General features: G+C 60.0%; 1 protein-coding gene across 1 annotated transcript; it reads right to left on the bottom strand.

Annotated features, from left to right (window-relative positions):
- Positions 1 to 1872: 1872 nt before the first annotated feature.
- BSN (bassoon presynaptic cytomatrix protein) lies at positions 1873 to 26116 on the bottom strand. Its single transcript, XM_036266233.1, has 10 exons — positions 25271 to 26116; positions 18420 to 18845; positions 11266 to 17976; positions 6975 to 9042; positions 5873 to 6684; positions 5642 to 5741; positions 4479 to 4610; positions 4208 to 4262; positions 3746 to 3838; positions 1873 to 1899 (listed from the first exon to the last, which is right to left on the bottom strand). The coding sequence occupies exons 1-8, from the start codon at positions 26099 to 26101 to the stop codon at positions 4222 to 4224; spliced, it is 11121 nt and encodes a 3706-aa protein (XP_036122126.1). The 5' UTR covers positions 26102 to 26116; the 3' UTR covers positions 1873 to 1899; positions 3746 to 3838; positions 4208 to 4221.
- Positions 26117 to 26505: the final 389 nt, after the last annotated feature.

Below are 26505 nucleotides of genomic sequence, written 5' to 3'. Positions count from 1 at the left end.
GCCCAGCTCTGCCATTGAGCAGTGCACCACTGTATAGGGTTAATCAGATGCCTCTGGTTCAGGCTGGGGTGAGAGGGGGAGCCATTTACAGATGGAAACCTTCAGAATGTCACAGAAACCTTCTGAATGTGAACACACACATCTTATGCAGGCCTCACTAGCGTGTCCACTCCAGAGACTGCTTTTCACCTGCCATCTTGGTCAGAGAAACTTGCAGGGCATGTGGGGCCTTGCACTGCCTGCCCACAGCCTGGCACGCTCGGGCAACAATTCCAACAGGTCCTCACTAGCTCGTGCAGAAGTCAGCTAGAAGCGCTCCTGAAGGAGAGGTTCTGAGGCAAAAAGAACTCCAAGCAAGAGGGTCGAGCGTTTAAAATGGATGAAGTCGTGCAAAGAGGCTGCGAGCTGTGCATGCTCCACTGCGGGATGGGCAGTGGCTCGCCAGGCATCAGCGAGTCCTGCCACAGGTCAAACATGCCACAGACTGAGAATTTCACGCACACAGTGGGAGCGGGATGGGCTGGGGGGTTTGATATGAGTGTATCTATCCAGTTTCTCAATTGCATGTTTGCAATTAACTCCTTATACATAACATGGAATTTATTAAATATTAACAGTTGTCTTTGAGGGTTTATATTTCATTGCATAGAACGTTAGAGATGAGACTTGTGGCTGTGCCCAAAGGGGAGGGCCTTGGAGAGGAATGCCGCCCAGTCCACAAGTGGATGGATGGTGCCATGCTCCCCAACACAGGGCTCGGGTCCTTCCTTTGGCTGGCAGAAGCCCTGGCCCCTCTGCTCTGAGCATGCTCACTGGTGATGGCTTAAGGACTGGAATTGCACAGTAAACAGGTGGGCTGAGGGGCCTCCCTAGACCTCGCCCTGGGGTTGTGCTCTTGGTGGCCTGCTGCCCACTATTGCTTCTAAGTCAACATTCTCCCTGTGCTGAGCAGGGGCAGAGCAGAGAGGAAACCAAACCATCAGTCACAAGGGGTGGGGGAGGGGAGGAGAATCGAGGAGGTGAGCAAAGAGAAGAGACAAAGGGGAGGAGAAACAAAAGAAAAATGTTTATGAGGTATACACATAAATCAAACTGAAATGATTAAGGCTGTTCTTGAAATCAAAAGAAATCCCCAGGTGTAAGAAGGAGGAGCCGGCTGGTGGAGACAATGGCGATGCCACTGGGGTGCTCATGATGGCTGGGGGAATGGCTTTGAGATGGTGGCCAGCGTGCTAGTGCACTGCCACCCATGGGCCGGGAGAAGCCTCAGCCAGTGCCCACGCTGCTTTTCGGTGCTATGGCCTCTTATTTCAGCAATGAGACAGTGTTAGGTCCTAATGTTTGTAAAGTTCTCCCAACCCCACAATAGCCACATGGAAGTCTGCTCCAATGTCACCGAGAGGGCAGGGTGAGGGGGCAGGACCCTGTGGCCACAGAGGGAGCCGGGCCAGCTGGAATGTGAAGGAAACGGAGCCCAGGGCCCCCAGCCCTCAGTCAAAGCCCCTCTCCAAGGCTGTGGAAAAACTTCTGGCATCGTGGAGGAAGGGCAGCGTCCGTCAAAAACAGGCAGCGTCCGCCCAAACTCTGCGTATAACGCAAGGGAAGCCTGGCTGGCCAGGCCGCAGAAGGCGGCTGTGGGAAGAGCAGCGAGGCTGCGCACGGCAGGGTTTCCAAAGAAGGCTCCTCCCTCCCAACCCCGGCTAAGCCTGGAAGGTGGCACCCTGAGGAGAGCGGGGTCTCTGGAAAGACAATCACAGGTCCCCCGGGCCAGTGGTCCCACTTGTCCAGCAGACGCATCACCCAGGCAGCTGCTGTTAGAAAACATCCCGCCTCAACTGAGGCTTCCGCCACGTCCCACCTGGTGAGTCCATGTGCCAAGCGTTCGCCAGATTATAGATGCTTGGAGGCGAAAAGGGCAGAGGCAGGAAGGAAAGAGGGAAGGAGAGAAAGAAGGATTTTGTCAAGAGCTGTGGACAGCTGCTTCCCACCCGCACGCCTCTCAGTCGTCTGCCACAGGCCGACAGCCTCCTCCTCCTCGGGCTCAGGACCCCACCCACTGAGGCTTGGGGGGACGGGTGCTTGGGCAGTTTTGAGGTCACAAAGAGAAAGATGGGAAGAAAGAAGAATCAGGTGGGCCAGGAAGGGACATTTCTTTAACATAACAGAAACTGATTTTTGTTCTGCCGAAGAGTGAGAGAGAGGAGATTTTGTTTCAAATGGCAAGCCTCTCCCAACTCGCTTGTAAAAGGCAGCAGGACATGGACACGCATAGAAGTGCTGCCTGTTTGGCCCATCATTGGCCTAATGTCAGAACTGAAGGGCTATTTCCTTAACTACAAAGTGAGTGGTCTCAGTGGCCCCCCCATGTCATGTGGCAGGACACAGAATAAAGCCATGACTGTTGTTCCTTTCCCTTCCCAGTGATAGAGCCCCAGCCCTAAACCCAAGGTGGGCACTGCCTTGAACCTGGCCATGGGCTGCCCCTCCCCTCAGCACAACTTCTGATGTCACATGTGTTCCTGGGCAACTCCGAGGAGACATCCGGCTGAGCAGGAAAGTGGCAGGGAGCCCGCTGTCGTGGGGTGAAGACGGGAAGAACACTGGGGGTGCTGCGCTGTGGCTACTGTAATTAGAATACATTCCGGGCTCTTTACTTTGGCCCCCAAAGCCCACCCCGGCTGGCTCCCGCTCCCTTACCAGCTCTCCCCTGCACTGTGACTCTGGCCGTGTGGCCTTCTGTCTGTCCCTGAAGCCCACCGGTCATGTCCAGCAGCAGTCTCTGTTGCTGCTATTCCCTCACCTGGCACCCCCGCAGCAGCCTCTCCTCGAGGCTTACCTCGCCCTGACCACTCTCTCTACAGCGACCCTTCTGCCCCAGAACCCCGCTTCATGGGCTTAGTCATAGCACTTAATCATCTTCAAAAATTACCTTTTTAATTTAATTTTTATTTTTTAACTTATTTATTCTCTGTCCCACTCAGTGGACTGTCAGCTTCAGAGGGTTTTGTTCCCTGCTGTATCCCCTGCACCTGGAACAGGGCCCAGCCCCTAGCTAGGGCTTGACAACCATTTATGGAATAAACGAGTAAGTGGATGGAAGACTGACCCTTCCAGTCCCTACTGTTCCTCCAGAGACAGGCAGTCCCTTCCCACCAGCAGGACTGGCCACAGGGCTCCCTTCTGACTTGCTTGCTGACCTGGCCCTGCCACACCTGCCTGCCATGAGAAGCACCCCGACCTCTATGCTCCTAACCTGAGAAGTGGCAAAGAGTGAGGAGGAGCGCCCAGGTCCAGGGACGGGGGTTGGGGGGGTGCTGGTGGACAGAGCAGCACCAACAGCCAGGCCGTCCTCTCTGGCACCCTGAGAGCCATCCCACCCCCCACAGAGGCAGGCCCAAGGCCAGAGAAGGCTCTAGTAGGAGGCATCTCATCCTGCCTTGGCCACTGTAGTCAGGTCAGCCAGAGCTCCGGTCCTGAGGTCCTTCTGCTCTGTCCTTGGGCTGACCTGGGAGTGAGACTACTGGTCCCGGTGACTCCCTTTTCTCTCTGTCCTTTTCCTGTCATTCTGTTCTTCTTTCTCGTGGGTCACGAGCTCAGCCTCTGAAGCCAGCAGCGTATCGACCACATGCTCAGGGGTCTTTGCACAGCTATAGGAAGCCCACCAGGGCCCTCCTGGTGCACACTTGTAGGAACTGGGTGGCCCTTCACCCCCTCCTCTGCCCACCACACCCTGGTCCCGACTCACTGTTATACGCAGAGTCCAGAGCTGCGCCCAGGCCCCTGACTCCAGAGATTTTTCCACAGCAATGACATCCTCTCCCTTCATCTCTTCACGAGCCTGGGGAGCATGTGCAGAGGAGGGTTGGGAGGAACTGTATCCCAGCCCCCCTCCCCCACCTAATGCCACCTCTTAACTGGGAGAGCCCTGTGGGGGACAGGGGATGGTGGAGAAAGACAAGGGGGTGGGAGCCCTGGCTTCCCTTTGCTGGGGACCTCTACTGAGCTGGCCCCAGGTTGGGGCCTCTGTGCACAGGGTCCCTCCTTTTCCTCCTCCTCCTCCCACACTCATAGGGGAGGACACTATAGCTCTGGCCACACCACCTGCCGCTGAAGCCGACTCCTCCCAGAGGACCCGTCAGGACCAGAGCACCCACAGGAGCACTTGGGCCTTTCCCAGGGGAGGCTGGGTACAAGTGCTCATACTCACCCTTCAGGGCATGGTCACCAGAATGAGGAGAATTTTTTGCCAAAAGCAGAGACGGCTGTGACATAGAAAAGGAGAAAGGCATCAAAAAGTTGAACCAGACTCCCTCCTAGTCAGGGGTCGTTTGGCATAGTGAAGCCAAGCTTGGCCTGAGAACCACAGGCTGGCCTGGGCCCGAGTGACCGAGCCTGGAGTCATCCCCAGACCCAGCCTCTGCTGAGCAGGGCCCCGGAGCAGCCGCCCGCTGGTGGACCCGGCCGTAGGCAGTGCTCACCTTCTGTTAGCTTGCCGGCCTGCTCTGCGGCCCCACCGGGGAGGATCTTGGAGAATACACTCTCCCCATCGGCACCTGGCTGGCCAGCAGGAGCCCCTTGGGCCCCTCCAGGCCTGGCTGCAGCTTTCAAGCCTACAGGAAAAAAAACACCATCATGAGTCAAGCTTGACCTGGCTCTTTAAGCTCTGAGTGGGAGAATAGCCATGAGAGTATGTGAACACAAGTGCCCAGTGAGGAGGGAGGTTGAGGAGGGAGGAATGAAAAGAGGAAGATGAGCCCTGGCCGGTTTGGCTCAGCGGTTAGAGCGTCGGCCTGCGGTCCGGAGAGACCCAGGTTCGGTTCCCGCTAAGGGCACGTACCTTGGTTGCAGTTTGTCCCCAGCCCTGGTTGGGTCGTGTGGGTGGCAACCACTCGATGTGTCGCTTTCACGTTGATGTTTCTCTCTCTCTCTCTCTCCCCCTCTCCCTCTATCTGAACAAAATATCGAAAAATGTCCTCTGGTGAGGATTTAAAAAAAAAAGAAAAGAGGAAGATGAGCCCTGGCTGGTTTGGCTCAGCGGTTAGAGCATTGACCCTCAGACCGAGAGGTTGTGGGTTCGAGTCCCAGTCAAGGGCACGTGCCTGGGTTGCAGATTCGATCCCTGGCCCCCGCTGGGGTCATGTGGGAGGTAACTAATCAATATGTCTCTTTCACATCAATGTTCCCCCCCCTTTATTCTATCTAAAAAATCACTGGAAAAATATCCTCGGGTGAGAATTAATAACAACAACAACGAAACAAAATTTAAAAAAAGAGGAGGAAAAAACAGGAAGAAAAGAGGTGGGAAGAAGTAGAAAAAAAGGTAGTTGAAGAAGGTAAAGAAGGAGAAAGGGTGAAAAAGGTGGAGGAGGATGAGAAGCCAGAAAAGAGGAGACAGCAGGAGAGGGTGGAGTCAGCGCTGGCCCTGTGCTCACCAGTCCCTTGCAGGTTCCCTGCGGAGAGCTGCCTGGGCTGTGAGCTCCAGTGCTGGCGACCCCCTCGCTCATTCTATCACCAGCCTCATTCTCTGCTGGGGAGCAGTGCGGGCATGCAGTGCAGGGGAGCTAAGGGCACTGGTGCACATGGGGAGAGAGCAGCCCAGGTTCTCCGGGTCACAGTCGAGGACACCAAAGGGTAGGCTCACCTGCAGGTCCAGGTCCTGGTGGTGGCTGAGCCTGAGGAGTCCTCCCCTGCTGGGGTGCTTTGGCTGCCCCTTTAGAGCCATTTGTCTGCTCTGCCCGTGGCTGCAACACAAAACCCATAGCTGACATACTGCCCGTCGACTGCCCATGCCCAGCCTGGAACCAAGGGGATGTCCAAGCTGCAGCTGCAGCATCTGCTCTGGGTAGGATCCATGCACTGGAGCCCTACTTACCAGTCCTGCTGGCTGGGGGCCTGTGGCTGTCGTGGGGCCTGGCTGAGGCTTCCCTGCTGGCTGGCTGGCAGCAGGGGCTGGGCCCCGGGCAGTTGGCTGGCCCTGCTGCTGCAGCCGAGCCTGTGATGGGGTCTGCTGGGAGGGCTGTAGCCCGTGACCTTGCTGCTGCTGCTGCTGCTGCTGCTGCTGCTGCTGTGGCTGCGGCTGGCGCGATGCTGTTGCTGAGGGGGTCTGCCTGGATGGTGGCGGCTGTGACTGCTGTGGCCCTGGAGGTGCCTGTCGGCCCTGTGGCTGTGGCTGCGGCTGGGGTTCTGGCTTTGGCTGCAGTGCAGTGGGCCCCGAGTGGGCCTGCCGGGAGCCCTTCTTGCTGTCAGAGGCATGATGGTATGCTGACGGAACGCGGGATGGCTGTGAGTAGTCAGCGGAGCTGGGGTACCCAGGCTGACCCTTCTTCTGCATGGCCGGGGCAGGGCTGGGCTGAGGGTGAGGCCGAGCCTCATGGCGTCCCAGGTCCCGAACGTGTGGTTTGGTAGCACGCCGGCCCGGCTCCTCGCCAGCATGGCGGCCTGAGTGCCGCCCATGGTCACTGTGGTGTCGATGTTCCTTAGCTGAGGTGTGGCGGCCCGGGCCACCCTCATCATGTGGCCACAGGCCCTCTTCCGGGGGTTCCTCGTAGTCATGGTAGCTGTGCCTGGCAGGGCCTCGCTTCTGGGAGGAGGAGACTGTGTGGCCCCCGTGGTGCCTGAACCGGTCAGAGCGGGCCTCCCGAGGCTTATCGAACCAGTCTGTCTCCTCCTGGCCCAGGTGATATGCTTCAGAGACCGAAAATAGAACACTATCAGCCCCCGAGTTGGCCGCAGGGGTGGAGGGGCCTAGCTGAAGCCATGCAAAGCTACAGCAGTGAGCATCACAGCCACAAGCATAACACAGGCCTCTGCCCACCCTCCCTCAGCCAGGGCCAGGGAGAGGGCGGAGAAGGCAGAGCCCACGGCATGAGGCACCAGGTCATGACCCACTGGGACATCTTGGGGCCCAGGACCCCGTGGGCAGGAGGGCCCCCAGGTGCCGAGCATCTGCAGAAATCACCCCCAGCTGCCATTACCTTCACTGTCGGAAACCACGCAGTGGGAATCATCCAGGATGTAGCCTTCCTCACGCTTGTATGCGTGGGCCCGCGAGCTGTCCTTGACATGTTCCTGGACATCGGGCATGGAGTGGCTGGAGCAGAACTGCGGGCAGGTGTCTCCAGGAGGGAGGGTGCCCCCAGCAGGGCGGGGCCGTCCCAAGGGGCTGACAGGGCTCTCCTCTTCAGAGGCCTGGCTCCGCATGGGGGGCCGGGCCCTACTGTGGGCCATGCTCAGGGATGAGGGCTTGGGGCCTGCTTTTTGAAGTCGCTCCACAGTTTCCCGTTCCCGCTCGTATCCCTTGCCCCGGCCACCGAAGTCATGGCTGGACAACTTCTCCCCACTGTACGCAGCTGCCACCCGGGATCGGCTGCTCCCACTGTACATGCGGTCATCCTCCTCTACCGGGTCCCGGCTGGACACCCCATAGTACCTCTGCTGCTCATACACGTTCTTCTTGAGCCCATACGTGATTTCATCCTGGAACTTCCTGCCCCGAGAGGCCAGGCCACTGCTGACTGCAGGGGAAGGGTAGGAGGCCAGGTCTGACTCCACATCCTTGGCTTCTTCAATAGGCGAGAACTTGGAGATCTTTTGCTCCATGCCCTGCTTCCGGTGCTTGCTGCGTTTTGAGGAGATGGCAGCTGGCGCCAGGCTCTTGGAGGGATGCTTGGGCCCCATGGGGCCTGGACCATACTTCTCTGCTCGAGCCCCATGGCGGTAGTCGCTCTCACCGTAGTACTGGGTGCTGGTTGGTCGACCATCGCTCTCCATGCTCCGGTGATGGCCGCTCTTCCCACGGGGATCATAAGAGTCTTCCTCGGACTCTTCCTCCCCTCGGGCATAGCAGCAGGGCAGTGTGGACCCCTCTAGGACACCTGGCTCTCCTGGCTCTTTCCCTGGACGTCCACTGCTGCTCGGCCCCAGGGCCTCCAGTCGCTGGCTATCAGGGACAGTGGAGGTGCTGTCCTTGGTCAGCTCACTGATGTCGTCAATCATTACATAGTTCCGAGGGACGTTCTGCTCCAAGCTGGTGTAGTGTGAGTCAGAGGGGAAGGTGGGGGCTGGGCTCATGCTGCTGCGGTCGCTGGCCCGAGACAGCTCAGGGGCCTTGCTTTGCTCATAGCTGCTGCTTACCGCTGAGCCACTGTAGCTGGTTTCAGATGGGGCTGAAGACATGGCCACGGCGGGGCTGGCGATCACTTCATAGTTGGTGGGCACCTTCTGCTCCAAGTCGGCTAGTGATGTCTGGCGTGGCTTCTGGTGGGGGGTGCGGCTGTCAGCTGGGACCGGGAAAAGGGTGCTCTGTGTAGTTGGCATGGGTGTTTGGGCTGCATAATGGCCTGTGGGACGGAAAGCCTGCTGGCTTGGCAGACCAGGCTCAGCAGGGTAACTGGTGCCAGGAGGAAAGGCAGGTGCTGGGTACGTGCCGGGGCCAGGGTAGGTGGGTGCTTGGTGGGCTGGGAATCCATTTGGAGCTGGCCCACCACTGCCTGCAGGGTACTGCGGGGCCGGAGGTGTGAACCGGGGCTGCTGGAAGGCAGTGGGGCCCGCAGGGGTGGCGGGAGCAGCGGCAGTGGCAGTGAAATCTGCATACTGGCCAGGAGTGGCACAGCCCTGGAGCCGCAGCTGGTTGAGCTCACTGTCCGATAGGTAGTCACGATGCTCACCGAGACCACGCAAGGGTGGGTAGTCGCGGCCACCCCGGTCTTTGGCCAAAGACTCTTTGCGCTGTGTGATGCCCAGCTCCAGGTACTTGAGCTTGGCATCAATCTCCTTCTCCTCCTCGTCCAGCTCTGCCTGCTTCTTGCGCAGCTTGGTGGACTCATGTTCCACCAGCCGCAGGTCCCGGTCCAGCTCCCGGAGCAGACTGGCCTTGGTGGCAGGGACAGCGGTGGGCCCCGCCAGCCCACGCTGCAGCAGGCTGGCCGCATACAGCTGTGGGGGGGCCTGGCCAGCCAGGGGCAGATGAGCCTCCTCTGGAGGAGGGCTGGGCAGTGTCCGCTTCACCTTGCGGACCAGGCCGTTGGGTGGCAGCGCCGACACCTGAGACAGAGGGAAGGGCGGGCAGCACTGAGACCCAAGGTGTGGGTGGCTTGGCGGGGCACAGGGTAGAAGAGCCCTGGCTTTGGCTGGGGTAGGGGCTGGGTTCCATACTGTCGGTGCCCTGATTTACCAGGCAGCCTCAAGGCCTGCCTGGCCCACCCACTGCCTCTGATCATTTTACAAGCCTTCTCCTTCCCAGTGCTCTGGGCCATAGGAGGGTAGGGAAGGAGCAAATGCCCCTCTGTGCTGGTCTCTAGTACTGGCCTGGCTCTGAGAACATTGTGCATGGTGGCTCCAAGAATCCCTGCATATGTCCAATGGGCTTATCCCCTCTACTTCCCACTGAGTGCACTGAGGTGAGGAGGGTAGGTCTGGCTCTGGGTTTGGGTCCTAGCAGCTGGTGCAGATCAAGGGCAGTGGAGGGACATGGACAGGAGTGGAGTGGGTCCTGGGCCCACCAGGCTTCCTTGAGGATCATGGGAAAGGGCATGTGCTGACTATTGTCAGTTGCTACAGGCTTTGGGTCCTTTTCTGCCTCCTGCCCTACCCCTCTCTAAAGTGACATGCATCTCAGCCACCTGCCCCACCTCCTCCTCTAGCTGCCCTGCACCACCCTCTGCCAAACCCTTTGGGCTGTGCTTCCAGCCTGGCCCCCAGCTCCCTCCACAGCCCTGACATCAGCCCACCACTCTCTGGGGCTGCCAATACCCCTCTAGGTCCTCTCCAGCCCCACCTCCTGCTGCATGGCTTCCTCCTCAAGGCTCCCTAGTGCTGCCCTCTATGGGGCCCTCCTCACCTGCTCCAGTGTTCCACATTACCTGAAAGTCCACATTGCTGGAAGGTTTGCCCTGGGTCCTTCCTTTGTCTCCAGCTCATAGTCTCTCCAGAATGCCCCAGGCTTTTGAACTTTTATGGACCATCAAATTCCCCAAATACACTGGGGACTGACATTGGGCTTCTTACATTTTAGCTTGCCAAGAAACTACATAAAAACCTTCCTCTTAGTCTCACTGTGTGTCATAAACGATAGTGTGCCCCAAAACTTCAGAACAAAGGGTGGGCCTTTCATGGGATAGATTTCACTTTTTGAACTCCTCACTCTGTCATCCATCTTGCCGTTTTGGCTGCATCATGGGTGCTCATTGTGCCATGGCCCCATATAGCCAGCCCATGGGACCTGTGTCTACCTCAGCCAGGAGCCAGACCACTGCTTCTCTGACTGGCCTCCCTGCCGGTCCAGACTTCTAACCCCGCCTTACCCCCTCTGGCCTGTACACTCCAGGCTCTCCACCACCCAAGCTCATCATCTCCACAACCCCACCTCAAGTCCCACCTCTCTCCTCTGCATCACACCCAGAAAACAGCAAATAAGCCTCACCATGCGTCTGGCTCCAGCCACTCCCTGGGGCCACTCCGCAGTCTCTGCCTCCAGCCCATCTGCCCACACTGCCCAGGGAGCTTTCTAAGGTACCATCTTGTCCCACCTGCCTAAATCCACCTCCAATGGCTCCAAGGGCCTTCGAAAAGGCCCACCTTCCTCTGCCTGGCACTCAAAGTCCTTGGCGTTAGGCCCTCACCATCCCTCTTCCCCTGCACAGCAGCCCACGGCAGGCCACCTCTCACAATCCCAGGACATCATTGGCAACTAAAGCCACAGTCAAGGGTAAGTTTATGTTCTGGGAGCCCCTATCTAGGGGAGCAGACAAGTGTGTAAACAGATTTACTGAGGGCCAGATAGGGGCAGAGAGCACCCTGCAGCCCACTAGATGGGCCCTCAATGCTGCGCCAAGGGGCTTAGGCTTCATGTGGGGCAACAGAAGCCAGGCCAGGGATTCGGAGCAGGGACGGTCCCAGGTCTGTGTGGCTGATTTTCTCAGGAAACATCCACAGTAGAAGTGTCGAGTGGAAAGGGCCCAGACTGGAGGGCTAAGGAGGCCCGAAAGGGGAGGTGGACTAGACATGGGCCCTGAAGAGGCAGTGCTAACGAGGGGTGGATGTTTCTAATGGCGTCTGAATGGATGGCTGCGAGGGCCCTAGGTTGTCCTTGCCAGGCTGCAGCCTCCACCAAGTGCAGCAGGGAAGGTTCAGTCCTCCTCTCCTTCCTCTGGGCCTCTGGAGCTGGAGGTGACTCTACCCCCACCCCAGAAGAAGCCCTTCCCTGTGAGGCCCCCCCAACTAGGCAGAGACCCCTGTCCCACCCTGGACCAGTCCCTGTGCCCATACCTGGCTACCCAGTCCCCCCTGGTGCTGGTAGAGGGAGAACCTCTCTTTGGCAGACTCCTCGGCGGTGGGGCTGAGGGGCTTAGGGTCAGACAAGGACCGCTGCAGGGTCTTCATGGGGCGAGGCAGCGTCTGTTGGCGGAGAGCGCTGTCAGCCGCGAAGTGCTTCTGGGGACTCACATGAGCCTTGTTCAGCCTCTCACTGGAAGCAAAGGAGGCGTCCAGGAGCCGGTGTGGGGACAGGGGTGAGACTGGTGAGTAGAGGACCTGAGGGGACTTGGGAGGCTGGCGGCTCACAAGCTGTGAAAGGGACTCCGGGGGTAGGTGGGCCTGGTATCCAATCTCCAGGGGATCCGGCTTCTTTTTTTCGAATCTTCCCAGGGGCCCTGGGGTGACGATCTGGATGCCAGGCAGGTAGGGGCTGATGGCAGCTGGCCCTATAAGCTGTGGCCCAGCCCCACCCTGCGTCTGCCCATCCGGCTCCGTCTGGCAGGCCAGGCTTTCCCCGCGCCCGGTCTTCTCTGGCGCAGATATGTACCTGATGATCTCCACCTTGGGGTCAGTAGCAGCTGTGATGTGGATGGCTGGAGAGACTCTGGGCAGCTGGTCAGGCTCCGTCTGCACGGAGCAGTCACTGATGGTCTGGATGCCCACGCTACTCATGGCCCTCACAGCGGTGGCAGCGGTGGATGATGAGGCAGTAGCATCATGTTTGCTGTCTGAGCCGGAGTCTGAGTGGCGGGAAAGACGGGATCTGCGGCGGCGCACTGGCTGCTCCCATTCGGCGTTGTCCTCATCATCCGTCTGCACGCTGCAGTCAGCACTCCGTCGGACCCGGCGCCGCCGGGTGAGGAAGTAGCGGCCCTCCCCATTCTCATCATCTGTCTGCACACTGCTGTCTGCAATCCTCCTGACCATGCAGGGCTCAGGCCCCGACTCCGCCTCGAAGGTGTCCCGCAGGCGTGGCATTGAGTGCCGCTTCTTGAGGCCACTTCGGCTTGCCTCCCACTGCTCCTCAGTCTGCAGTGACATGTCCGAAGCAGAGCTGGGGAGGCCACGGTGCAGCACAGGCTCCCGAGGCTGCCCCAGCCCCTCAGGTCCTGCCACGGCAATGAAAGCTGCATGGGTCAGGGGCGGCCAGTACTGGCCATTCTGAGCCAGCTCAGTGGCCGCAGGGGGAGGCCCTCGGCTAGGTCCATCACAGGTCACAGGGAAGGGGGCCTTCTGACGCTGCTTTTGTTCCTCTAGCTGCTGCTGCAGCTGCTGCTGCAGCTGCTGGATCTGCTCCAGCTGCAGACGTTGTTGTGCCAGCTGTTCCCGCTGCAGGGCAAACTGGGCTTGCCGTTCCTCCTGCTGCTGCTGCAGCACATGGTGCTTGATGGTCTGCAGCTCCTGCAGCTCCCGCTGCACCAGCAGCTGCTCTTCCTCCCGGTGCCTCTGCAGCTCTACCCGCTCCCGCTCGAGCTCCTCCTGCAGCCGCAGCTGCCGCAGCTTCTCCAGCTCCACCCGCTCCCGCTCAAGCTGCAGCAGCTGCTCCTGCTGCTTCCGCTGCCTCTCCTCCTGTGATGCTTCCTCCTTCTCGAGCCCTGGCCGGCTGGGCGCCCCACTACTGCCTCCAGGAGCAGCATCTACTGGTTGCTTCTGGCCAGCCAGGGGGCCTGGGACTGCGGCTGGGGCCAGGGCCGGGGCCGGGGCCGGGGCCGGGGCCGGGGCCGGGGCCGGGGCTGCTACAGACTCCTTAGCAGCAGCAGGGGTGGCTGTGGAAAGAGGCTCTTCTCGAGCTGTCCCTGCCGACGGCTCTGGCCTTGGAGGGCCCCCAGCCCCTGGAGCCTTAGCAGCAGCAGGTTTCCCCAGATAGACAGGACCCTCAGCAGGCGGCATGCTGGAAGCGGTAGGGAATCTACTTGGTGCAGGATATCGGTACAGCCCCGTGGGCCCAAGAGGCACCCTGGGGGCAATCATGGGCATGCGTGTTAGGCTGGTGAGTGGCACAGCTGTGACCCCACCAGATGCATAAGGCCTGTACATGCCGCCACGCACCATGGGCCGCAGAACTGAGCCGGGCTGGGTGGTGATGGGCAGTGTTGCAGCAATTGGGGTGTTGATAGTCGAGTAGATCATGCCATCAGCTGCACGCACAGTGGCTGTGGATGGCAGCAGCTGTCTGACTGCTGCTTCCTGGGTTGCTGAAGGCCTGTACTGGGGCAGGGTCCCAGGATTTGGGTGGCCCTCCGGGAAGGTGGGGTTCCCAAGGAGGCCAGGTCTGAGTGGACCCAGACCCTGCGGGGTACTTAGCCCAGGCCCGGGCTGGGGCTGATACGGCATAAGATCAGGGCCACCACCGCCACTGCCATGTCGCCCTCCATACTGGTCCATGGAGTTGAGGGCTGCGCACATGCGGCTGATCTCGCGGGCCGTGGTGGCACTGTAGTGGGCCAGGCTGGCCTCTTGGAAGCCAGCTGCATCTCCCCGAGGGCCATACCTGTGGTCTGAGTAGATGTTTGACACTGAGCTGTAGCGCCGCATGGGGAGTGGTTGAGTCAGAAGGTCTGTGGGATGACGCAGGTCCGTGAACGAGCCATACTGCAAGCCCTGCCCAAGGCAGCGTCCGTCTGCAAAGCCCAGGCTGTAGGATTGCTTTAGCGAGCTGAGGTCCACAGCGGAGTCCCGTCCAGGGCCCTGGAAGAGCTGCCCCATCCTGTGGGCATGGTAGTTGAAGCTGGCCTCGGCCAAATTGGTGTCGGACATGGAGGAGTACAGCCTACCAGGGAGGCCCTGTGGGTAGGGCCTCTGCTCCTCATGGGACCCAAGACCCATTACCCCCTGTGCCCGGTAGGTGGGGGGCTCGGGAGGCTCAGGGTCCCGAGGACTGTAGAAGAGACTGCTGCTTTGGCCATGTGGGGCAACATCTGCCACACTCTTCTCGGGTGCGCTGGGGGCAGGGTGGAAAGTGCCTGCACAGCTACTGCCAAAGGGGAACCTGTAGACCACGTCACAGCAGGCCAGCTGGCTCTCGGGCCTCATCCCAGAGAGGTCCATGGCACCCGCTGGTTCCTCTGGGAGCAGCGTGGTCACAGTGCCTGCCGTGCCCTCTCCCATCTGCACCAGCACTGTGTGTGGCTTCCTGGCACCTGGCAGAGCGTGAGACCGCAGCTCTCCAGGGGTGGCCCGGTGGGGGTCAGCACCGGGCTCTGGCACAGGGCCTGACTTGAGGCCAACACTCTGGGAAGTGCCCATCTGGGTGATCAAAACATCTCTTCTGGCCAGAGGTGCTACCTGGTTGGGCAGGTTATACCTGGCAAACTTGGCCTCCCTGGGTCTTCCCCGGGGCCCACCTCGGTTCGGGGCTGTCTGGACAGCCTGCTCTATCTGCTTGACCTGGGCCAGGCACACGGGACTACCTACACCCTGGCCAAAGTCAAGCCGGCTCTGAAAGGGGTCTCCATAGACCACAGGCTGCTTTTGCTGAGCCACGAGCACAGACGAGGCCATGGTGATGCTCATGGTGGTGGCAGTGCTGAGGAAGGCATGGGTCTGCTCCTGGGTGTTGAGGTTAATGACCAGAGGCTGTACAGCTGTTGACTGCCGTCCTGGGACTGGATCCAGGGCAAGGCCATACTTCCTTGCTTCCACGGCAAGAGAAGTCAGGTCCATGCCCTGGTCAGTGAGGATGATGGGCGTGGGCTTGACGGCCGTGCGAAGGTCTACTACGGCACTGCCAGGGGGCCTAGGACCTGGCTCAACCCTGGACGTTCCAGGGACAGAGGAGATCCGGCACAGGGAGATGTTCTCAGCAGGGAGGGCACCCCAGCCATACAGTGCCAGGGGCCCATCCATACCAGCGCTGGCTGCCCGGGGGAAACCAGGTGGCCCAGGAGGCTCCGAGGGCAGCTGAGACCCACTCAGAGGTGTTGTCTGGCTGTAGCTGTGGGTGGTGGGCTGGGTGTCAGTGGGGGAACACACTGGGGAGGTGGAGGCACTGGCATGTACCATCCTAGTCTGGCTGGAGGCATCGGATGCCAGTGTGATGACTATGACGGGGGCCTCCTGCGAGGACGGCTGCCAGGCTAGGCGCGGCGTGCTGGGTCGGTGTGGGGTTTGTGTGCCCTGAGCCACCATGGAGGACGGGGTGGGGGCACCAGGGCTCCGTGGCATATCCGAGGCAGGGGTTGGGCTTGGCGTCTGTGTAGAGAACTCTACTGTGGCCCTTGGGCCCAGTTTGCCAGGGGAGAATGTGGGACTCTCTGAGGGAGATGATGGGGAGAGAGGTGAGCTGGAGCCCGCAAAGTAGGAATATCCCTGGGAGGGCTGGGTCGTGCCGCTCTTGCCATCACTCACACGCAGGGGCTTCTCTCTGGCAGCCCGTCCACTGGCAGCAGGGCCACTGGGGACCTGGGGCAGCTCCTCAGTTTGGGACCCATAGTTTGCAGTGGCTGGGCTCTGTCCATAGCTGTGGGCTATGGAAGACGGTGAAGGGCTGCGCTCAGAGCCTGCTGGGGACATCGGAGTCACATAGCCTCGAGGCGGGCCCGCTGGACAAGGAGCCATAGCTGTGGTCGCTGGGGTCCCAGGGCCCTGGGAAAAGGATGTGCTGACCTCCTTGGAGGCAGAGCTGGGGGAGGCAGGAGAGCTGTGCAGCTTCAGGGGGTCCTGAGGTTCCTTTGCAAAATGCTGAGTAACTCGGACATCAGGAATGACTCGGCCCCCACTACTGTCTGAGGAGATGGAGGTGGAGAAGGGCACAGGGGCAGCGAGCTGGGTGGGGCTGGTACCAGGGGTAAGTGGGCCTCCATTTTGCTTCATTGGGTCCGTGTATGCACTCTCAGCATTCAAAAACTGCTTCTCCTTCTTGTCCTCGGCAAAGGCCAGGTCCCGGGAGGAGGCCTGCCGCATGCGGGCAATGCTCTGTGATGTCTGAAGGATCTCCTCATACACAGCTGCTCCCAGGCCGGCAGGCGTGCCCTCCGAGGGAGGTGGAGCAGCCCTGCCATAGTCGTGGTCTGCGGTGTCCTGGAATTCAAAGGAACCCTGGGCCCGGGGGCCCGCGGGCTGAGAGGGGCCTCCATGGGGCCCCCTGGCCCCCGCGGCCTGGCCCTGCTGCTGCTGGAGCAGCTCGGCCTTCCGCATCATCTCCTCGTAGGCCTCCTCGGCGCTCTTGAGGGGCCGGCCGGAGCTGGGCGCGCTGGAGCTGCCCAAGGGCGTCTCAGTTGGCGAGTAGAGGGACATGAAAGTAGGCAGGCTGTACTCACTGCCCGACTTATACAGCCGGGTGGGGCCGCCATCCAGGGCCTCGGCCTCGGAGTCCAGGGAGGGCGAGGGCGAGTACTCCGAGCAAGAAGAGCGGTGGAGCTCCTCCATCTCGGCTGCCTGCCGCAGCTCCTCCGTGGGGGAGGCGTCTTCGATAGGTGACAGGTTGCTGGGGGGTGTCTTGGAGCGCTCACGCCGCCGCTGGGCCCGCAGCTCCTCCTTGTCCCGACGGGTCTTGCGGACGGTGCTGCGGATGCGCTGCTGCTCCACCTCCCGCATCTTCTCCTGCTCCCGCAGCAGCTCCTCCTCCTCCCGCAGCTCCTCCTCCTCTGAGGAGTCCTCGATGGTGGGCAGCAGGGGCCCGTGGGAGCGGTGCCTGGCCTTTCGCTGCTGCTTTGCTTCTTCCAGTCGCTGCCGGCGGCTGGGGCTGCTGTCGCTGTCCTCCTCCAGTGAGGACAGGGAGGTGGGAGAGGTGCCCGATGTGTAGCTGGGCGTGGAGGCTGGCAAGGTGGAGGAGTGTTCCCCGCGGGAGCGGTCCTCAGGCGAGCCTGTCAGACTCTCCATCTCCAGCTCAGGCTCGCGATCCAGGCCAGGGTCGGGGCCTTGGCCCAGGTCCAGCTCGTGGCCATAGCTGCCTGTGCTATTGAGCTCAATGGTCTTGAAGCGGCGGAGCCCTCCCTGCAGGGCCCCGGTGCCGTCGATGGCCTCTGCTGGGCCTCCCTCGGAGAGCAGCTCCTCATAGCCCGTGGTGGCGTTGTGGGGCAGGCGCCTCTTAGGCAGTGCTGCTGGCTCCTGGCTGGGCTCGGGCCTGGGCCTGGGGCCACCCTTCTGGGTGCCATGTTTGGCCAGGCCATGCCTGGAGGTGGCCACATCATCCTCTTCCAGATTGTCTTCCTCAGCACTCATCTCCAGTATTTGTCGCCGCATAAACTCCTCATCAGTCATTTCTGCTGCCCGGGCTGCAGGCTGGGACGGAAGAGGGGACAGGCCGCCCTCACTGCTGTCCTCCACATAGTCATGCCTCAGCTGGCTGCCAAAGTCGTCCGAGGACTCAGCTGTGTCCCGCTGCTCCCTCTGGCGCCCCCACTCCAGAGAGTCCTCCTCTTCCTCCAGGATATCCTCCAGCTCCTCATCGGAGTCGAAGGCCTCAGGCATGATGGACAAGGAGTGGGGCCGCCGCTTCTGCTCCTCCCCACTGCTCCTGCTGGGTGGCTTGCTCCGCTCGCCACTGGAGGCTGGGCCCTGGGCCTGCAGGGAGGGCCGCACACTGCCCACCTTGTGAAGCTGAGAGGGGCTGGGTGGGCGTGGCCCTGTCACCCCTGCACTGTCCAGCTGCTCCACCTCCTGCTGCACCACACCTGTGATCTCACTCTGGGAGCTGGAGACTCCATCAGAAGAATAGCCTGTGTCGCTGAGGCTCTGTGGGCTCCGAGACAGGTCCTGAGAGTAAGGCTTGCCCACCAGCTCCTGCAGCAGGTGAGAAGCAAATACTGACTTCCCACGGCAGACAGCTCATCAGAGAGCCCAGCCCTCTCCATCAATACCAGGGCCCTAGGGAAGGGTCCTTCCGCCTCCCGGGGGTCAGAGCCCACCACCCTGTCCATTTCTCTGGCCTTAAATAATTTGCAGGTTCCATGGCAAACCCAAGCAGCCGTAGGTTCTTAAAGAGAAACTTTACTAGATCTAATGGAAGCAAAACCCAGCAAAGCATCCAACAAGGTGCCAGGCACAGGACTAGCTTATAACCACAGGCTCCAGACGCACCATGCATCTAGGCATCCCTGCTCTCCTCTGTGGCCCCAAAGAGCCCGAGCCAGGCCTACATCCCAGCACCCTCAGGAAACCAAGCCCTTCCCTAGACCGTGCCACCTCACCTCAGTTAGGGTCCCTGTGAAATGAATGGCACTGACCTCCGCTTCCCCACCCTTGGGGGCTTCTGGAACAGCCTTGACGACAGGGGTGGTGGGTTCAGTCCTCCGCACCGCAGTTTTTGCTTTAGGAGTCCCGTGGGGCACAGTAGTCTCTGGAGGCGGTTTCGGCACAGGCTCAGCTTTAGCTGGGACTCCTGTCTTCTTTTCCTGGGCACTGCTCGGGGTCCTGCTGGGTTCAGAAGCCCTGAGGGGCTTTGCCTGGGGGCTGGCCTTGGCGGGCAGAGGGACTGATGGCTGGCCCGGCCCCTGTGGTCCTTTCTGCTTCAGAGGGGTTGTTCCAGCCACACGGTGAGGGGCCCCTGAGGGGGGCTGCTGTGAGGTGGGCAGTGGTAGGGGGGTCGGTTCTCCCAGGCTACCCTCCAGCAGTCGCTTAGTTTGGCAGTTCAGACAGAGCCACTCAGTTTTCTGTAAGGAAACGGGGGTGGGGGGGGAGCTGATGAAATCATGAAGACACTGAAGTACTCAAAGAATACTTCCATGACCATTTCTGTAAACTTAAGGAGGAGAAACCCTTCCAAAGCATGACACTGAAGGCACGAAGAGAAAAAGACAGATTTGTTGCCCACAAATGACAGACTTTCCTATTCTTAAATGACAGACAAATAACACACAGAGTTAAAATGATGAACCCAAAAGAAGGGTCCCTTCCTTACCCCATCGAGAGCTTTTCCCCTGACTAGACAAGAAAGACTGTAGGGGAGGGGAGGCTATGAGAGGCACAGGGCCTGGACAAGATGGGGAGCCTGGGGGCTGCTGTGGAGCCCAACAGTGGGGAGACTGGCAGACAGGAATGGCATCAGACAGGGCACCTCCTGGATGCATGGCCCCTCCCCACCTCCTGGCTCACAGGCCTCAGGCACCATCCTTCTCCATATCCTTCCCAAGCAAGGACTGTGCAGGGAGGGGACAGACTCCTGGGGCCAGGATAGGTGCTCTGGGAGACACCCTAACTTGGGGGCCGGGTGGGGATGAGCAATCTCCTCTGCTCACACCCCCCACAGAAAATGCCATATCAGTGATTCTGTCCTGGCTTCCTGCCCACAGAGCAACAAATCACATCTCTGCCTAGAGTTCCAGCAGAAGCCAGTCCGGCAGGTGGCAGGGCCTCAGTGTATGAGAGAGAGGCCTGCTCCACAGGCTCGTTACTCAAGACCTTGAGACCATTTCCTTGGATCGGAGCTCTTCTCTGCCCTGAGGCCCAATCCCACAGCCAGGTCCTGGGCAGAGGGGTCCAGCTATAGAGGGGGACACTCCAGAGGTCCTCCATGAACTCACCCTGCTTCCTGCAGGGTCCAGCCTTAAGCACCACTGTTGATTCCTTTAGACTTTATCTGATGCTCTATGCAATGCCACCACCCAACTCCAATGAGGCAATGGGTACTGGCTACTTGCTGGGCCTTGGGCTTACTTTGCCTGGCAGGATCCACTCCTAGAGGTGCCTGGGAGAGTGCTGGACAGGCTGAGAACAATCCCTGAGACGGACATAAGCTTAGAGTCTTAGCTAAGAATCCCACCCATAAGCCCCAGCATCACCTAGGGTCACAATGAAAATGCCCCCATGTCAGAGAGAACTGTGATATGGCATAAAGACCCTGGACAGGTAGGAGGGGTGTAGGCAGAGGGCAAGAGAAAGTTCTGGAAATAAGCCATCAGCCTCTTCCCCAGCCCAGGATCAGCAGGATGGGATTAGGATCTGGGCCCAGAGTGGGGCTGACCCAAGGCAACACTACCCTGACTCCACCTTGGGTCCCTGCAAACAAGGTTAGGCCTCTCAAGGTTAGGTCATCTTCCCTGGCTCACCCTGGTGGCTTAGCAAACCTCTAACACCTACCCCTGGCCTGCAGACCCCGACCCTGAATCAACAGCCCAAATGAAGTAAGAGCACCTTGGGAGGGTGGCCTGGATGGAAGAGGTAGATGTGACGTCACGGGCTCAGAGCCAGCCCCTGCAGCGACCTGCTTACCTGAGCCCCCGCAAAGCATGGCCCTGTTGATCACATGCTCCCCGGGGCTCTGCTCCTTTCCATGGTTACTCATGGAGGGCTCAGGCTGCAGAGGGGCTGCCCAGTCGGCCCTCTTGCTCCTGGCTCTGCTATAGCAGGCAGCAAGGAAGAGAGGGGCGGCAGGCAGGAGGAGGCATGTGAGGTAAGAGCTAAAAATAAACACCTGGCCTGGCTGCTGAAGGCCCTTCCCCAGCCCTCTGCGGGTAGGGAGAGAAGGGTATAGGGCATTGGGGCTAGTGGGGGTGGAGCCAGGGGAGACCTGGCCCAGGCCTGAGTCTTCTGGGGGATGGGGATGGGGTGGGAGGCAGGCCATGCAGAATCTCTGTGCCTGGGGCTAGAACACAGCTGCTGAGGCCCCAGTTTCTTTGTGCACCCTGTTCTCATCTGTGACCCCCACCAACATGGCCCTGCCTTGCCCCTGCCCACTCATTTCCTGTTCACTCATTCCCTGACACACTGTCTCTCATAGAACTCCCTCACCCAGCCCCAGCCCTGGGGGAGCTGTTGCCTGCTTGACCCGTTGGTAAGTAGGCAGATGATCCAGGACCTGGAAAAGGACAATAGGAGGCTCTGGGGACCACTTCGGCCTGGCTTCCCTCTGCCCAGTTCCTTTATGGGGGCGGGAAGGTAGAAACCTCCAAGGGCAGTTGGCACCTGAAGGTGAGAGGTGCAGGGGTGCTTGGGCAAGGTCAGTCATAGAGCTAGGTGAGGTGCAGGTGCAATACCATTGGGTAGAGCTAGGCGGGCTCAGGGTGAGGAAAGGGAAGTGAGTTGTCCAAGACAGTTGGTGGGCGCCCCACACACAGGTGGGACCTGCTGCCTTCAGGGGCCACCGGCTACTATGTCCAAGGGAGCCCAGCGGAGCTGCACTGGAAGTGAGCGCTCCTCCCTGCACTGTCTGCCATCTGATGAGCCTGCAGAGGCAGGAGGAGCCAGCCTGTGTCAGTCTGGTTATGGTGGCACCAGCACAACTGACCCTCTATGGCCGCCAGGCCCAACAGACCCCCCAGACGAGGGGGCAGTGGATGAGGACTCCCAAAAAAAAGGGTGCCTAGAGGTAAAGGACCCAAGACTCGAACATTGGTCCGCAGGCATGGCCATCTCTGGGGCTACTGTTCCTCTCCTGCTCTGTGACCCTGCTGCCCCTCCTGTCCCCAGGCATGCTGAAGCTCCTCTTTTCTGGGCCCCCCCCTCCCATAGAGGAGTCATCCCTGACATCTGCAACATGTGCCTCTGTGGCCAGGCTCTGCGCTCCTTGTGCTCCAGGGCCCTGGCGACCCTCATGAGACCAGGATCTTGCACTGGTCACAGGGCTGATTCACACCAGATAGCCGGGGCTCGGGGACTCTTTCTTCCCACACACAGATTCCCTTAGAACACCTGGTTCCAGCCTCCTGGCTCGAGGGCTGGCACTGTTGGACCTTGCAGGAGTAGTGGGCTATGGCGTCGACCTGGCTCTCTCAGAACCCTAGGAGGGAGGACTCCCGCCCCATTCCACGGGGAGGAGATGGCTCCCTGCGATCACCACCCCCAGAGGCAGCCTGAGGCAGCCGCTGGCCTCTCGCCTGATACCCCTGCTGCAACCCCTACCCCAAATAAACCCAGCCCAGCCCTACATATCACGGAGGCCAGGCCCTTTGCCCGGGGAGGCCAAACTTCTCAAGGGCATGGCTGGTATTTGGCAATTATGATAATCTAAGAAACTGGCAGTGTTACTGTAAGCATTCCAATTCCATGAACTTCCTCACAAACTCTATTTTGAACTGAAAGCCAATTAAAATTAAGCCAGAGGGTACTATTATCCTTTAAAAAGATAAATAGGTTTAAAAAATTTGGAATCAACAACTCTTAATTATAAAATGACTCACTAAATAGCACTAGGGTTATTTATTTATTTTTTCCAGAGGAAATCTCAGTGGGAAAGGGATCTAGCCCTGCTGCCTCTTGCACTGTGTGCTCTGCACTCCCTGTCTAGAAAGAAGGCAAGAAGATTTTTGAAGCTCAGAGATGTTGAGGATAATTCCCAACCTGGCAGCCCAGACAGTGGGCTCCGGCCTCAGGTGGAGCCACAGCAGGCCTAACAGGCCTGTGGGGAGCAGGCAGTGAGGTCCCCTGGTCCGTCCCTCCCTCACACTGTGCACAGACAACACAGTTATCTCAAGCCTGATGGCACCTTGGTCGACCAAGGTCCTGGAAGGACAGCAGGGCAGACCTAACCCTTGGACCTGGAGAAGGACCTGCTAGCCCTGCCACCTCACTCCCAAGGCAGGATATGTCTGGGGTACCTGCTGAGAAATCAGGAGCCTCTAACCAAAAACACACCAAGTAGGTCACAGGGAAGCACCAAATGGCTCTGAATGTCAAGTGGCTATTCACTGAGTTGAGATCAAAGACAGCCCACAGTCTGGTTAGGGCCTTAGCAAAGAAAAGCAACAATGTTGGTGAGAGGGCAGAGGGGAGACACACCAAGCATCAGCCCCTCCACACCAGCCCCTTGCAAGACCCAAGGCAGGTGGAGCCGCAAGAAGGTACTGGTCATTGTCTGGGTGAGGGAGGGTAAGGGCTTGGACTAGGCTGCAGCCATGAAGGTGAAGAGGAGAGGCCAGGTTCCAGTGACAGTGGGGGGGAAAGCCAGCAGGGCTCGGTCCATGAAGTGGATGCTGGTGAGAAAAGTGAAGTTGAGGATGGCCCCAGGGTGTCAGCTTGCATCTCTGATGGTGGACGGTGGCACGGTTTCCGGTTTCTGTTGTGAGAACCATGGGAGCAGGCATCATGGCTGCCCACCCACACCTTCCCCAGGAGCAGCCTTAGGTCTGGGGATAGCAGTAGTAACAAGCAGAGCCATGAGGAGAAAGGGGAGAGAAGCTGGGCCACCCTCTGACTGTCGGGAGCAGGAGGCAGGGAAACAGAGGGTGCAGGGTTGGGAGGAGCTAGGACCAGGATGCTGAGCAACTATGCATCAGGCCCATGGAGGCAAGGGTGATCCTAGCCAAGGAGGTAGCAGTGGAGCAGGACATGGGGACAGCAGGACATGGAAGGGTAGGGCAGGGGCAATGTTGGCCAGAGAGGCGGAAGCTCCGGGGTCCAGGAAGGCATAAACCAAGCAGCTAATGCAAGATTTAGATGAGAATCCAGATGCTCATCCAGAGCCAGCCTGTGACTGAGACACTCCTGCTTGGCTGAATCAGCACTTCCCCTGGCCTGGCCCGGGGCTGCTGAAAGGAGCCGTCAGGAATGTTTCCACTTCTGGACAGAGACAGTTTTCCATCCTCTGTGCACACCTGCTTCCTGAGGAAATGAAGACCAGGGCTCTTGGGAATCGGGGTCCTCCAGGCTGGGCCAGCTCAGCAGTCCAGTGGGGTTCACAGTCCCTCAGCGTTGGAGCACCCCACCCAACTGAGAGTGAGCGAGTGCCTGGCAGTCCCTCTACTGGAGCTCCTCTGGCCTTGTGGTGCCCCTGGTGTCCCCTCCCCACCCTGGTCAGCCAAGCTAGCTGTCCTCCAGTGAGCCACTGACTTGGGAAGGTGGCAGTGTAGGAACTAGAGGGCCACATGGCTTCACATGAGAGTGTCATTTGTCTTGCTTAAGGCCTCTCCTTGCATCTTGGAAGTATGGCGGCCAGAGCAGTCTTCCTCGTCGCACTGGGTGGCTCCCAGGAGGCCTGAGCCAAGGAAAGTCAGAACAGGTGCCACACAGACCATGGCAACCCCATGTTCTACTTTACTGTCCCAACCTCGGCCAGCAGGGGACTACACTCCACACTCCCCTGCCTGCCATCGGCCATGCATGGCTTAGCCCAGGAGCTCCAAGGGCTCAGCTGGCTGACTGTGCAGGAGGAGGGGCCTTGGCTTGGCCATCTCCTAACATGAGAGCAGGGAATAAATCCACTTGCCAGGTTGAGCCAATCACAGACCCCAAGGCATGCCACAGAAGGGGACACAGCCAGTTATGTCCAAGGCAGCCACGGTAGGGTCCACCAGAGGGTCCTGCGCAGGGTGGAATGGGCAGGGGAGGGTCAGAAGCAGGCTCCAGGGCCAGGGTTGGTCTAGCTCTGCCTTCGCACCATCGAAGCCTCCCAGGTGGGGCTCTCAGCTTCAAGAGAACACTGGGCCTCCAGCTCCCTTCCCCCGACTCTGTACAGTGCCCAGCACCCTCCCCTGGAGCAGGGGCTGCAGAGAGACAGACCCAAACCCGGCACTCCCTCCAACTTTCCTACAGGTGAGAAGAGCATCTCTGAATGCCCCACAAGCAGTCCCAGGGGAGCCAGGCCCACCCAGTGGGAAACACAGGGCCAAAGGCTGTGGCTCTGACAAGCAAACATCAACACCCCAACACCAATAACTTCAGAAAGGGATGGAGGGCGGATACCACCTGGCTGGGCTAGAGCCTGGGCAGTGGGACATGGCCTTCCCCACTAGGAGAAAACCTCCTGCCTCCCCCTGGGCATGGAGCACAGCCCTCTGCCTAACAGCCCTCAACCTCTGTGAGGGTTACAGGCCAAGGGCCAGGTGGGACCTCAGGTTCTTCCTACCTGAGCGGAGGACGCTGGCATCTTTCATCAGGGTCATGCCCATGATAGCTGGGAATGGGGAGGCCAGGTCAGGGCCTCCTGAGCCTGGCTACCTCTGAGCCAGCTCAGGGCACTCGTCTACCTGTCAGAGGCAGTGGACATCATTACCCACCCACGGTGCCAGTCAGTTCCCTGGGTAGAAGGACAGGCCTGGGGGGACATTAGTAGTGCAGGGGCAGCCCCGCGACTGCTGCGGACTCGGCTCCGCAGCTCTTCCTGGCTCCCACTCTCCATGCCGCCCATGGCCCGTTCTCTTACCTCCACCAGGTGGGGCGTCGGGTTGAAGCCACACAGGTTGCACACCTGGAGCTTGCAGGTAGTGCAGGTGTTGTAGTTGGCTGGGCCCTTGCTGCCCACATTGAGCTCGGCTTGGCACAGTGGGCAGGTGGCCTTTTCCTTCGGCATGGTCTTTGGCTTGGCAGTAGCCTTGGACACTGCCTGGTGTTCTGCTCTGCCATGCTTTGGACTGGTCGTTCCCCCAGTTTTTGCCAGGGCTCCAGGTCCTGATACAGGACCTGTTCTAGCTGCAGGCTCAGTTTTGGCTCCAGGTGCTGGCCCAGGCCCAGGCCCTGAGCCTGGGGGTCTTGGGCCAGCCTCCTTGCTGGCATCACTGAAGACAATCTTGGGTGGCCCCTTGCTGGGAGCAGGCTGGCTCTGGGTATCGGCCTCAGGCTGCACAGACATGAGGGTACTCGCCTGGGTCAGCAGCGATGCACCAAGACCGAAGAGCTTCCCAGTGAGGCCCTCCTGGGTCTGCTCAGCAGCACCAGGCCCAGAGGGCACTGTGGTGGCACTTTTGGCCAGGGTATCTCCTCCAGGTGGCCTGGGCTCAGCTGTGGAAGGCTTGATGGAGTGAGAGGGCTGAGGAGACACCTTCCCCACCTCTGGAGGGGCGGCTGCCTGGGCAGGTCCCAGCACTGAGGTGGCCCTGGCTGTCTCAGCCTGGCGGGGGCCCGGCTGTGGCCCCCCGGGGCCCCGTGGTCTCTCTTGCTCCGGCTTCCCCAGGGGCTGAGTGGCTGGGGAGTGCAGCTGCTGCTGGCTCCTGGAGCGAGGCGCCGTGGTCATGTCCATCCCCAGAGCCCTCTGCATCTGGCAGTTCAGGCAGAGCCACTCCTTCACCTGAGGAGGAAGCATCGTGGTCAGCAGTCACCGGGACTGGTGGCACCATGGTGCTGGTCATTGCAAGCCCCACAGCAGCCAGAGCCAGCTCCTAGCACAGCAGGAGCACCAAGCCCTGCTCAGGTGTCTCTGGGCTGCTGGGGGCAGGGCTGAGGGCAGACAGCACTCCCCTGCCCACTAGGAGCCGCCAGGCACGTGCAGCAGAACAGAGGCCGTCACCTTCCCCACCCTACCCCCACCACTGCCTGCCAGAGCCCCCCAACTCAGGAGTCCTCCCACCTGCCCCCTGGCTGTACCTCAGATCTGTATACATCGGTTCACCCCACATCCCTCCTCGCCAGTCCATGCCACTGTCGTCCCGGGCGAATGACCCC

This window comes from Molossus molossus, unplaced genomic scaffold, assembly GCF_014108415.1.
Source record: "Molossus molossus isolate mMolMol1 unplaced genomic scaffold, mMolMol1.p scaffold_m16_p_18, whole genome shotgun sequence".
In the NCBI taxonomy this organism is placed as follows: Eukaryota; Metazoa; Chordata; class Mammalia; order Chiroptera; family Molossidae; genus Molossus; species Molossus molossus.
This window is presented reverse-complemented; position numbering and strand designations above follow the sequence as displayed.